The following is a 14,025-nucleotide window of genomic DNA, read 5'->3' as shown; positions in this document are numbered from 1 at the left end:
CACTGCCAGGAAAGCAGGGCTCAGCACATGGGATGGTTTCTTGGGAAGACAAACGCCGTCACCCCAAATGTCCCCCCTTCCCCCTTCTTTACCCCAGCTTTTGTTGCTGAGCATGACGCCACATGGCATGGGACATCCCTCTGGCCAGTCTGGGTCACTTGTCCTGGCTGTGTCCCCTCCCAGCTCCTGGTGCACCCCCAGCCCCCTTCGCTGGTGGGGCAGCACGAGGAGCTGATGAGTCCTTGGCTGTGGGTGAGCACTGCCCTGCAACTGCTGAAAGATAGGTGTGTTATCACCACTATCTCCATCAAAATCCAAAATGTAGCATCTTATGAGCCTCTGTGAAGAAAATTAACTCTATTCCAGCCAAAACCATAACAAGAGAAAAATGATGGTGTACAGAGAAACAAGACCATGTTGACCAGTGTAAGTAGGCTGTGCATCTGACGTAAAGTTTCTTTGTGTCATGATAAATCAGGGTGTTTGACAGAAAGGTTTTTGTAATGTAGGAACCATGAAGGTGCTTCATTGAAAGCCTAGCTGGTAAGTGGTGGAGCCTACTGCTGCTGATTAACTAACAGATCAAGTTAGCATCTTGATTCAGCTGGAAACACAGCAGAACTAGAACTTCTTTGAAAGTAAAAACAAGTCGCTGGGTTGGTTAGTTGGAGGGGAATCAATGCATACGCGAGTGTCAGAAGTAAGATTGTTTTCCTGTGTAGTCATCTTGGGAGGAGATGAAGTTTTCTTCTTTGAACAACCTCCCAGAAAAGTCAACAGATTGCTGTTCTCGGGGGAAAAGAAATGTCCATCCCCTATAATGTAGAGAGATAAATGTCTGAATTCAAGTCCCTCAAAGAAATATGCATACTTCTATGTTCTTAGTGGCGTGGTTCAACTTGGCATGTTAAATGTTTTCTGGAGAAGTGTTCTGCAGGGGTGTGACCACGATAGGTCTCTGCGGGTTTCTTGTTTGTTTTCTAGGCCAGAGAGAAGGATTTTGAAATGATACAAGTGCAAGATGGTATGAGTATTACCTGCAATAATCAGTTATTTTGTAGAACAAATTTCAGGCTTACCCAGACTATGGATGGGAGAATTTAGGGAAAATGAGTTTATTTGGGTCAGGAATCTAAATGGGTATTAGGTGCGTAGTAACAAAGCTGCCAGTTAGGGGAGAGCTGTTGTGGGGGAGAAGGAGTAGTAAGAATGCTGACCTTGACCTCAGGGGCTTTTGTTTTGTTTGGTGTTTTTTGAGCACCTGGGTAATGTATCTTTTGCATGTCTTTGGGACTGCCGATTTTAAGCAGATAAACCTGGGATAAGGACGAAATCCCAGTTCCCGGTTGCTAGGGCTGTTGCGTGTTTTGCCGCCTTCTGTAAAAGCTGACAATGTAAAGCTAAAATTACTTAGGAATTTCACTCTGTGGATTGCTTGGTTACTGTAGACTTTTAAGGTATTAGTGAGACTCTAGATAGGTTTTCTGTGACCCGTCAGTTCTGGCTTGCAGGAACGTGTTCTGAGACTTTGGACTGAACACTTTCTGGATGTATCTGGAGTGCTTGGCAGCCCTGAAGGGATGGCCAAAGCGTGTTTCTGTGAAGGGCCGTAGAGGAGCTACTGCAGTATTCAGGGCAGTATTAAATCTGGAAGAAGGATCTGTGGTTCTCAAGTTTGGCTTAGCTTGTGTGTCAGGCTTATGGCATGTGGTCAGTATTACAGCTGTGCAGACGTGAGCTTGGCAAGTATGTCGTATCGCTGGCTGGGGCAGGAAGCATGCTGTAAAGGGCTCTAGAGGAAGAAAATCCAGGTTGGGCTAGGACGTAGCTGTGTGCTTAGTTTTGCATTGTTCTGCAAGGAAGAATGGACACGTAGACAATTCTTGTTTTCTCTGGCCTACACACTGCTTTTTGTTACTTCCTTGTGGCTCCTTCAGTCTAACAGAATATGTCATTACAGAGTCTTTTGGAATATGTAGGAACCATGGGGCAGACCTGAGGTCTGTCCAGCACAGTTTCCTCTTTCCATGGTCACAGGTAGATGCCGATAGAAGAATACAAGAACAGAACAGGCGCATTTAATCTTCCAGTGTCCTTCTGAATTTGAACTATTTGTCACTCAGGAATTTTGAGTTTTTTTCTACTTGCTAACCTTCAGTCCAGTCTCCATTAAACCCTTGCTGTGGATACTAGAAGTTTGTCTTATGGTAAGGAATTCTGTGGGCACGACTGTACATTGTGTGAACAACCATATTTAGTCTTGGTCTTTCAACATGCTGAACGCTAGCTCTCTAGCTTTTGTAATTCATACTGGAGGAGATAAAAGCTTCTGAGAAGAGCTGGTTAATACAAGGCCTTGGTACAACAACAAAGGGCTAAAACTAGTCATAACTGCAGTTAGGAACAATATTAGGGGGTATCTGGCAATGTAGTGAAGTCCAATAGGGAAGAAGGGAACACCATTGGAGGGACTTCAAATGCAAGTACTTTATGAAAAAGTTTGTATGTTGAATTAAACACTTGTGCTTGGTTGTATGTTCAGTCAAAAGATTGAACTTGCTTGTATCTTAGCACTCCTGACAGATCCTGATTACCCAAGAGATCTTTTCCAGCTAAGTACTTCTGGTGTGTGAAGACACTGTCTGAAAGTAAAAGAGAAGTCCTGAACACCGGAATGCTGGACTACAGAAAGTCAGAAAAATTGGTATTTAGGTGTGAGAAATGATGGGCAGTTGAAAGACATCAGGTGATGATGGTTCTTGCTCTTAACCTGTATGTGGCCTGTTGCTGCCTGCTGCACCCTACTAGCTCCCAGAGGAGATGCCTGCTTTGTGTCCTCCGACCTTCTTGGTGGAGTTGTCCTTAGTGTGGTGAGGAAGCTCTGCTGCTTGGCTCCGAGTTTAGAGCTGGCCTTTTCTACAGTGCCTGCCCTTTTTCTGTGAGTATGAGCAAGGAGTGGGTTTGGTTGTTCTGAATTTCGTTTCTGCCTGGAGTGGTCTGAGTAGTGACAGTGAAACTACGGAAAGAGAGTAGCAGACGCTGCTGCTGCTTCCAGAAAGAAGCCTCCCTCAGCTGCCTGCCCATCCTGGATAGAATCAAGTCAGTGTCTAGTGGTTTGTTTATTATTATTTTATTTATTATTATTATTTTTATATTTATTTGTTTGTTTTTAAACTGTGAGGTCTAAAAACATGCCATGGCAGTTTCTAAACATTATTACTTCAGTCCAAAGAAATTTCCTTTTCTGCTATGTTCAACTATAGAAGAATGTTTTTTGTTGTTGTTAACAGTAATTAGAGACGGTGTAAAAACTCAGCATAAATCTGGGCCATTACAGTTGATTCCACTTTATCATGCGTTGGCATGCTTTATATAAGGCTCACAGGTATATATGTATTTGGAAGTTGATGAAAGTTCTTAAAATGTAAATGTGTATTGTTAGAAGTATTTTTAAGAGTATTTTTAAAAGGGGAAATCTGTATTTTTAAGACTTTCACAACCCTGTTTAGCTTCTGTATGCTGTACATGGGGACAATTCAGGTTTCTTACTCCTGTCACGCCTTTGTTAATTAGTACATCTTCCTTTTAATTAGAAAAGCAATCATGTGGTGGTCTCTGCAGTCATGAAGACTGGAAGAATCAGATATTTTTACCCTACCTAAATTCTTAGCATAAATTAATTCATCATGCATGCACAACTGGATTCCTTCAAATGTTATGTTTGTAAATCTGCTATTCAGTATGCTTCTTTTGACTTAAGATTTTCATCTTACTTTCTGCAGTTCATACCATGAGTTTGTGCCTCAAGCTTACAGAGTTGTAAGCACTGGGTTTCTAGAGGCATTCAAGCTGTCCTACCAGTTTCACCTGTCAAGTATAAGGAAAATTCAGAGGGGGGATGTTCAGGCAGCTGAATAACTAGTTTCTTCCTTTTAATTACACACCTGGTTTAATGTGATTAGGTTCTTCTAATCAAAAACAAATTCCCATGCCATATCAAATGCTCCAAAAATGGAGTTTATGTAGCCTATGCCAATGAGTGCTTTCTGAATGTATCTGAACACTTTGGCATTTTATACGTTATATGAAGTAACTAGTAGAATGAATTACTGACTTTCCAGTAAACTTTACTGATTTGGTTTTTTTTCCTCTTTAATTGTTGTATCATCAGGGAGTACTACTGTCCTACCTATCCTATTGCTGAAAGGCAAAATCAAATGAGAGGCTAAGTAGGCAATTTTCATTGGGAAGAAATTTAACCATGGAAGATTTCTCCTTCAGAGTGTTAATAAGCAAACAAATTTTTTATTGCAAAAGAGAAGTTGTACAATGAAATGGACTTCACAGACAGCATGAGTAAGTCCTTCATATCTAAGAAAGCCTGAAGAATGCACCTTCAGGGTGTGCAAGGAAGCAAGGTACAATAGCAGGCTTCACTTGGTCTAGCTGGGATGGAGTTGATCTTCTTCACAGCAGCCTATACAGTGCTGTGCTTGATGCTGGTGGCCAAAACACCATTGGGAACACATGGATGCTTCAGCTATTGCTGAGTAGTGCTTGCGCAGTGCTCAGGCCATCTTCCCTGTTTCCTGCTCTGCCCCCATGGCAAGTAGGCTGGGGGTCGGCAAGAGCCTGGAAGAGGACATGGCTGGGACAGCTGACGCAAACTGACGGAAGAGATGTTCCATGCCATATAATATGCTCTGCAATAGAACTGGGAGGAGTTTTTCCAAAGTGGCTGTTGCTCAGGGACTGACTAGGTATCGATCTGCTTATGGTGGGTGATTGCTTCTGTATCATTTGGGGGAAAAGTTGGTTGTTTTATTTCTTTCACTTCAGTTAAACTGTCTTTATCTTGACCCATGAGTTTTCTCGCTTTTACCCTTCCAGTTCTGTTCCCCCATCCCACCTGGTATCGGTGAGCAAGCAGCTGTGTTACTTGGCTGCCTGCTGGGCTTAACCCACCAAATAAAACAAACTGTTGGATAAATTCAAAGTAGTATGTGTTAGGAGGCGAATAATTTCAATTTTATTGACAAGCAGTCTTAGATTGCAAAGACAAACGATATGGAAAGTTTGCCATTATAAAATCGATGGCTTGTCATCTGAAGTGCCTTATGCAACATTGATCGTGGCTTTTTAAGGGTGTTCCTCAAGTATGGATCGCTTAGCGAGTGCAGTGACTGTTGAATGAAAGGCCAGTTATGGAATTAAGATTTCATACTTTAAGAGATGGGAAGTCTGTCTGTACAAAGTAAGTCAATGATACAGAAAATACTGTTTGGAATGTTTATCTCAGCTTATAATGTAGTAGGCAGGGACTTAGCGAAATGGAATGAAGATCACAAATCTGAAAATAATCACAAATATTTCAGTTCCATGTCTGGTAAATCATGCTTAGACACATGGCCTCTTGTGTCATCTAAGCAAACTAATCAACCAAAGCTTTAATATTTCTAGAGAAAGCGTATACTACTTGGATGTGAATATACTTGTTTTTAGGATCACTTACAATCCTTTTAGAAAAGGATGTGAATTCTAAGCCTTTCATGGTACAATTTCTTGCCGTTATCTTTAAAGTATTTAGGGTGTGATTGTCTGAGACAGGGTATTATGCCAAGCAGACTCAGGGCCTGACCTGTCAGAAAGATTTAATTAAACTATTTTGTAACTTAAACAGAGATGCATTAGAAGTTTGGGGTTTGAGCTGATTTTTTTCATCACTTCATCAACAGAAACCTCAAATTCTATGAGTTTGATTCTCATACTGCAGCTATGGATATTTTCCTAGATGAGCATTTCTCTTGTCTGAAGTCTAACCCCCCTATTTTCCAAACTTCTTTATTAGTGGGTCACTGTCAGCCTTCACAACGTCTGGCATTGGCATCCAGCCCTAGCTTTTAAGATGGTGATCCAGCTGTCTGCTATGAATCTGCTGTGATCTTATAGCAAGTGTTCCTCTGAACACGGTTTGGGATCTACCCTTCAAAAGCTTTAACAATTGATTGTTGAAGGCTGCTGTTGAGTAAACATACTAGGTTTGCTCCAGTGTGGTCCAGGGACGGTGTACTCCAGTTCAAATATTTCTGTGATATGTATCAGTCCACTGTGTTCTACAAATGAGTACTTTTTAATGGCATTAGCAATGCGGGTGCTGGTAACAGATGTCTCCAAGTTAAATGGGATGTTTGATGGAATGGTAACAGCTTTGTAAAACGGGTAAGTTCTGTTCAATTTGCCTTGGAAACAGCCTTCAGTGCAATGCAGTTGTCTCCCATTCGTCTCATCTACTTAATACATTTAAGAATAAAAACTGTTTTTTCTATAGAAGTTGGTCAGAGCATCATGCCCTGAAATCCAGGACAGCTGCCTGAAAGCCATATTTTTCATTTTATAGATGTTGTCATGTTCAGTATCATCGTATGTAAGATGAGAAAATAAATGGGGATCTCAAGCTTGGATTTCTTATTTATTTGACAGAAAAACAGTTTGGTTTATTTCTCCCCCAGCACAGTTGAATTCTGTGAGCACATGGTTGGCATTTTTAGTCATATAGATGGGCACCAGGGAAAATAAAGCATGATCCTTTAAGGTGAAGTAAACAAGTACTTTGAGGTGATATTTCAAAACCATGCATGAAATATTCTAGCTATTGTGCCTGATTATTGAGAATTTTTCTGAAGCTCTAAGGTAAATTAATACATAACACTTGACAAGAGTGAACTGAACTACAGTGCTAGGCTGAGAGGAAAAAAAATTGAATTGGCTAACTGGTTATGAGAATTGTAATGCTAGATATTCAGAGCTGTCCGGCTTCCCCACTTTAGGAGAATACTTTTACATTGATTTTGAAGTGCTTGTCAGCCCCTTCGGTCTCTATTGCTGTAAAACATTGGAAACTGCACTAGTGTAAGGAAGCATTTTTAACTTACTGAGATTTTGCCGTGAGTTTGCGCTCTGATGTTAGAAAAGTGATGTAAGAGTTATTTAAGGATGCAGGCCTGAATTTCTTACTGAATCGGGAATGACCCGATTTACAGAAATAAATTAGGCATTGCTTAAATGCTTGTGGCTGCAGTCTTAAACGTGTATCAGCTCTGGGACCCCCAGCACAAGAGGGATGTGGAAGAACAAGTCCGGGGGGGGCCACAAAGACAGACAGTCAAGGGGCTGGAGCACCTCTCTTACGAAGACAGGCTGAGGGAGTTGGGGTTGTTCAGCCTGGAGAAGAGAAGGCCCCGGGGAGACCTGACAGCGGTCTGCCAGTGCCTAAAGGGGCCTGCAGGAAAGCTGGGGAGGGACTCCTGGTCAGGGAGTGTAGCGGTGGGACAAGGGGGAAATGTTCTGAAGGTGTTCGAGGCCAGGCTGGATGGGGCTTTGGGCAGCCTGGGCTGGTGGGAGGTGTCCCTGCCCATGGCAGCGGGGATGGAATTGGATGGGCTTGAAGGTCCTTTCCAACCCAAACTATTCTATGATTCTATAAATACTTTTCTGTCCATAGAAATGGCTTACATGGGTAAAAGAAATGAGGAAATGGTGCGATAGTTATTTTTAGACTGTTTAGATGGTAAGACTGGCTTGAGAATTTTTGGAGGCACTGGAATAATTTTCATTCGTTTCCTTGGGATTTCACGTTTGCAAAGTCGAGCGTGTGTTTTGGTGTCTTCGTGAATCACTGCTCGCCTGATGCAAGGTGCACAAGTAGGTTACTCTCTCTGCTATATTATTAAGCTATCTGCTTAACACATCTTGCAGTCTACATGGGCAGCTGCTGTGCCATTTCTTAGTTTTGTGTAGCCCATCCTCTTCTTGTTTTTCTTTTTGAAAGTTGTTTGCTGGATCAACTATTCAAACTTTTCTAAAAAACTAAACCTTTTCTGATTTACAAGTGCTAGGTGTGTGAGTAACTTAGAAAACCCTCAGCAGTTAGAATTTGGAAGCAGATCCCCCAATTAGTAGTGTGAATTTTTGTAAGTGGTAACTACTGTGAAATGTTTAGCTTCTCCTAGTTACAAAATAAAGGGATAAAAATATAATGGATGGACGTAATAATATTGAACATTTGTTGATGCAATAAAGTACAATGCTTGATTTACTGGATTACGGTAATAAGGCAATATATATTGGAGCAGATCAGAAACTCTCATGGGGAACCATCTTGGTCAAAAAATGTGGATGTGATTTGGTTAAAGCGCTCTGTGGGAAGCCTGTCAAATCTCTCGGCAGAACTAATGAAACCCCTTTGGTTGCTGTTGGCATGGGGCAACCCCCTGGCTGTGGGGCAGCTCAGAAGCTGCTCTGGGGAGCCCATCCATCAGCTGAAGAAATCCTTTTTGTTGCTTTCTTAAAATTGAGTCACTTTCCAAATCACGTTCTTGGAGCGAGATTTTTCTTCACCTTTGCCACAGTTTGGGTGTGAGAAGAGAATGGGGGAGAAAGAGAGGCTTAGATGTGATTTTTTTGCAGGGAGAGATTTCTCCTTTACAACAAGCTCTAGCATGGACTGGAGGAGGGGGCTGAAGGGCTCCATGCACAGATGGTGATGGACCGCACTGTACCAATCTGGGAAAGTGATTAATCAATACCAGAGGAATTTATTCTAGTTCTTCAGCCTTCTGTTTCTTTGCTCGTGAGTTCTGTTAGAGAATGTTCTAAATGTTATGCTGATTCAGGATCCTGATGGGTTTAAGAGGAATCAAAACACTTCGCTGTTTGTTAGCTGGAGCTTGTTGCAAATGGCAGTGAAGAGAACAAATGTTCTGGCCGTGTTTCTGATTACAAGTTGCATAAATATGGTTCAGAAGTTAATGAAAGGAACTTGGGGCAGTAATGCTGAGGAACAGTGAAAGATAGGTGAGGGAGATACTTAATGCACATTTTTTTGATAATCCTATTGCACTTATTTGGCTGTAGGTAACCTTCGTTCTGATATTTCCTAAATTTTGAGAGCTTGCTTTTCTGACTTTAGTGATCTCTTAAAAGTAAGTCTGTAACTTCATAGATCTTGTTTTCAACTGAATTAAAAAAAAAAAAAATTACATGAAGTGGCATCAGTGTAATCTATTGATAGCAGTGGAACCTTTAGGTTCCCAGTGCAGTCCTTTGCTTCATAAGGTGCTGAAGCATGCTGTTGTCCTTGATGTAAGATCAGTGCCAGAGGAAGAAAATGTCTTCCAAAAAGCAGAAGACTCCTTCCCATTTTCTCTTCATCATCTCTTCTTTAAATGTTAGTCACCTTCCCACTGCTTGGCTTTTCCTCTTTGTGCTGCCCCGTCTCCTTACCCAGTCTAGATTTTACTAGCCTGTTTTTTTCTAATACTGCCTTGAGGTTTTCTGCCTCAGCTGGAATCTCTTTCCCATCTCTACACTCATTTCTAATACCTCTCTTAGGCAGTCCTTTTTCCACTTGATGCTCCTTATCCGGACTGAGTTGTCTTTTCTTTTAATCACAGCATGAAAACTGCTTTTGCTGTAGTGCTCTGTGTTTCCCCAGCTGTTTCAACCAGTTCTCCCCTATTTGGTAGGTCATCTCATCTTTGTTTCCTGTCCTCTGCTTCATTTCACAGAATCGTCTAGGTTGGAAGAGACCTCCAAGATCACCTAGTCCAACCTCTGACCTAACACTAACAAGTCCTCCACTAAACCATATCACCAAGCTCGACATCTAAACGTCTTTTAAAGACCTCCAGGGATGGTGACTCAACCACCTCCCTGGGCAGCCCAGTCCAATGCCTAACAACCCTTTCAGATTTAGCTGTTCAGTCAGCCTTTCCTCCTTCATATTTGTTTTTTCCCACCAACCTACTGATGGCAATCCCATCTCCCAATGTACACGTGCTTTTCCTGGCCAGTTCAACTTTGTCCTGCCTCCATCTTCCATTTCTCTTTCATGATCAGCCACTTTCCTATATGTTCAGTCCCCTTTTTCCCCTAGTTGGTCTATCACCCTCCCGGTATTTCATCTCCCACCACCTATGGGTACTGAAGTGTTTGATGTTGCTGGAAAGTTAGACCTGACGTTCCTGTGGGGCTTCTACCTTGATCCAGCACCTGATGTACTTACAGGGAAAACAGCCTTGAGCTGCAGAACGCTCATTTATTTGTTTTTTAGAGATGGTTCATGGTTGGACCTGTCATGTGGGAGGCTGGAGTACACATCTGAAATCCTTAGAGATTTTAGTGAAAAATATTTATTCTGTATTTGTAAATATGTACGTTGGAGGCAGGGAGAAATATGTTACAAACAATTTCAGTGTGAACGGTTAGGTTGGTAGAGACATAAAACCTAGTCCTCTGTTGCTTAAAATGGAAAATTTGTTGACAGTATTGACAGTAATAGGTGCTCCCAGGCTCCCTGTTACACCGGGACTTAGTAACTGCTACGGATGTTTTATGCTGGAGGGGTGACCTACTTCTACAAGTGATTGAAAGCCACAACGTTAACTTTGAGGATGGGAAGAAGTTACTTAGGTTACTTCATAATACATTTTTTTATTAATCACATGCATAAAGCACAGTCAGTTGAGGTTGAATATGAAGATCATAAAGCAGTAAGTTAAAGGACAGTTTTTCCAAGGGATTAATAGAAGTTCTCTTTTAAAAGTTTACGTGTTGATCAGATGGAATGCCCAAACACCCTGTAAGGAGTGTTTTCGTATTAATGGGAGGAAGCTTGTGAAGCAAAATACTCCTTTAATGTGTCTGTTCTGAGAAAGCATATGCCTGAATTCTAGAAATGTGGTATATATAGCATAACCTCAAATGGTATTCACAAAGTTACTCGAAATAGGCTGCTACTTTTCACTGTCAACCTTAAGTGGGACATAGGGCACCTAAATACCCATGGAAATTTAAGTGCAAGGAGCAAAAACTAGGCTCTGATCCAAAGCCAGCTGAAGCTGATTAAGAGCCTTCTTTTGGCTACTGAGGGCTCTGGCTTAGGCTTCTCATAAGCTATAATTGAGTCTCAGGTGTTCAGACAGGCTTTTTTGGTTAGTCAGGTCTGTGGGTTCTCCTTTGATTCAGGTTTGTTGTGCTTGGGATGAGGTGCTCTGCATGAGTATAGGAAACATCCTAGTGCATATACCAATTGAAGCGTTACATATCTTCAGTATGTAGCTCTAGGAGTAGTGGGTAATATTCAACTATATCACCAGATTATGTATTGTTCTGTTTTCTGTGGTTTGATTCAATATTGTTAAATCACAGGTATGCTTAGAGGTGATGTACCTATTCCTATACAAGATAACTGCAGCTAGGAATAGAGTAGAAGCAAGAAAAGTATCTTTACTTTGCATAGTTTCCAGTTCTTTGTTTGGTTAGCTTTAGTATGCATCTCCATTCAGTCCTGTCAGATATTTTGAAATAGTGAAACAGAAGAGAGGAATACGTTTTTTAAGTAGGAAATATCTGTAGAGTTGCAAATATAGCTTAGTCAGAAATGGTCTACCTGACCCAGGTGATTGCTTGATCTTGTTTTCATGCTTATCTTCTATCTTAAAAATAAAATGGTTACATTTTATTATGATTTTTTTTGAGGGTGGTCCAAGCTGTTAGTTTTTCTACTTGAATTTCAGTTGGCATGTTGCCCTACTTAATCTTACAGCCCGGCCTGAATTTTTTTTTTATAGATATACATAGTTATTAGCTATCTGTGTGCTATGTCTCCACTTTCTTCAAGGTGAGGAGAGTTGGAAGGTCACCTCTCAGAGTTGTGTGAAGATTTGATTCAAAACACTAGTAGAAATGTAGAGCTTGTTCTCATTTCTAGTTGAGCTAGATTGCTTATATACTATTCACCAGTTTAATTTTTTTACAGGACAAAAAAAAATTGAGAAACTCTTACTGAGTGTTCTGTAAAGGGTCACAGAAGTAGGTTTTAGCACTTACGGGTCAAAATGTTTGCATCAGTTTGAGGAGATGAATTGGAACTTGTTTTAATCCCTTTCTTTTATATTTGACATCTAGGTTCCGGCAAGATGCGGGGTGACAGTCCGAGACAGCCTAAAGAAAGCTCTGATGATGCGAGGTCTTATTCCGGAATGCTGTGCTGTTTACAGAATACAAGATGGGTATGGTTTGCATGATGGTTTTTACTCTTAGAATTTCTTCTTGGGGTTACCCAGCTTGGCCAATTCTATCCAGTATTACAGAAGTTGTTTTCAGAGTTTAGAACGATATGATACTTTATGCTAAGACAATTTGTGCCTTGTGGATGTGTCTAAAAAGAATGGCAAACTTCTGTATTGTGCCTGTTCTTGTAGTGATTAAATTGTTTTCCAGAATAGTATGTCCTTATAAGCTGTCAAAACTCTGTTGAAATTTCTGGTAACTAAACAAGTATTAAATGGGTTTCTTAACCTTTTTGGTTTTATTTGACCTGGTTATATGCAATATTAATTGAATATAGAGTTCCTGTGAAAAAATTTACATTGAGTTTCTGACGCTAAAAAGTTGGTAAATTATCTTACTGCACAAAATTAGCAGTCTCTTTGGAACTTTTATGGAACAGGTAGTTTCACAGACACTTTATTTGATCAGAAAAGTATATATGTCTCCCTGAAATCAAGGAGTTGGCCACTATTGAAGCTGGTTGGGAAAGAAGTGCATTTCTTTCATGCCGTTTGTCCAGGGAAGAAGTGCTGTCCTTGGTGTGTGCTGAGCTTAGTGTCTTGCCTTTGAAGTTCTCTGCAGTTAGAGGCTAGGTAGCAAGTCTCCACAGTGTAGAGATCTACCTGATCTCACATCTTCAGCAGGAGACGTGCAAGGGCTTGTGTGCTGGTGCTAACGAGAGGCTTATTTACACTTCAGAGAGAAGAAGCCAATTGGCTGGGACACTGACATTTCCTGGCTCACAGGAGAGGAGTTGCACGTGGAAGTCTTGGAGAATGTGCCACTCACAACACACAATTTTGTATGTACTGTTTTTTGTGAAATGCTGAGTAGGGTTAAGTTGACATTGTGCTTTCAAATTCAAATTAATGACTTTGAATAATATTTTGTATCTGTGGGATGTGGTGGGGGGGTTACAAAAGACATTTTTAATCACAATAGCTTAGATTAATTACGTGTAATTGTAGTTTAAATAAATGATGTTAAAGGATACTTGATCCCCCTTAAAACTTTCACATTTGGATGGAATATACCCTCTAAAATCTATAAATGTAGTGGTTTTAAAACAGCACTGCATTGCAGAGCTGTAATAATAATCTACTATTTTTGTATTGCTGTATCTATAAAATGTATTCTGGGCCTCCCTGCTGGCTCTGCAGCAGCAATTAACTAATGAACTAACTATTCCCAGAGCGGTGCTGACATCATCAGTGATGCTAGTGCACAAATATGTTTTGACCTGATAAGGCACAAAGTACATGGAAGCTGCTAAACAGAATCCATCTACCCTGTTCCAGCTCCACACAGAATCCTGGAAATAATGTTTGTCATATTGAGAAGAAACACCTTTTATTTAAATAAGTAAATCAATGGATAAGCAAAACTATTCGCGAGCTTCTTAAGCTGTTTTACTCAAGTTAGTTTGGCTGTGGCTAGTTAGATGAAAGTATAGTAGGCTTAACATTTTTGTGTATCCTTGTAAAATTTTGATTATTACATGTAGTAATGTAACTAGAATATGTATTTTTATGCCAAGTATTGCTAAGTTTGAAAATGAAACTAAAGATTTTTCCCTTATAACGTGGGGATACTATATGTTCACCCTCTTGCAATTTTAAATTATTTTCAATAATGGGCCATAGATACATGCCAATTTTGTATTTCCAGTCCTGTGAGTGTTGGATAGAAATATAATTTGGCTCCTGGAAAAATGAGATGAGAGAATCTTTCAGCAGTTTTTGTTGTCACAGGTTGCATCCGAACTATGTTCTGAATATTCGTCTCTAGCATAACATGCTGTTTTGCTTCAGATTCGCTGCTGGTTTTTTGCTGCTATTGAAGTACTAATTCAAATAAGTAGTTGAAAGATAATGCCTGAAGGCTATTTCAAAAAAGACATTTTTAATGAATCTG

The 14,025-nt window shown here is 40.5% G+C and overlaps 1 protein-coding gene across 2 annotated transcripts in view; it reads left to right on the top strand.

The window, feature by feature from the left end:
- BRAF (B-Raf proto-oncogene, serine/threonine kinase) overlaps positions 1–14,025 on the top strand; it is an 85,886-nt gene that overhangs the window by 29,751 nt on the left and 42,110 nt on the right. For both annotated transcript variants that reach the window (XM_066998095.1, XM_066998088.1), the window contains exons 4-5: positions 11,968–12,071; positions 12,811–12,913. In XM_066998095.1, coding sequence (XP_066854196.1) covers positions 11,968–12,071; positions 12,811–12,913 — 207 coding nt within the window. The remainder of the gene's footprint in view (positions 1–11,967; positions 12,072–12,810; positions 12,914–14,025) is intronic.

Source organism: Anser cygnoides, chromosome 1 (assembly GCF_040182565.1).
Source record: "Anser cygnoides isolate HZ-2024a breed goose chromosome 1, Taihu_goose_T2T_genome, whole genome shotgun sequence".
In the NCBI taxonomy this organism is placed as follows: domain Eukaryota; kingdom Metazoa; phylum Chordata; class Aves; order Anseriformes; family Anatidae; genus Anser; species Anser cygnoides.
This window is presented reverse-complemented; position numbering and strand designations above follow the sequence as displayed.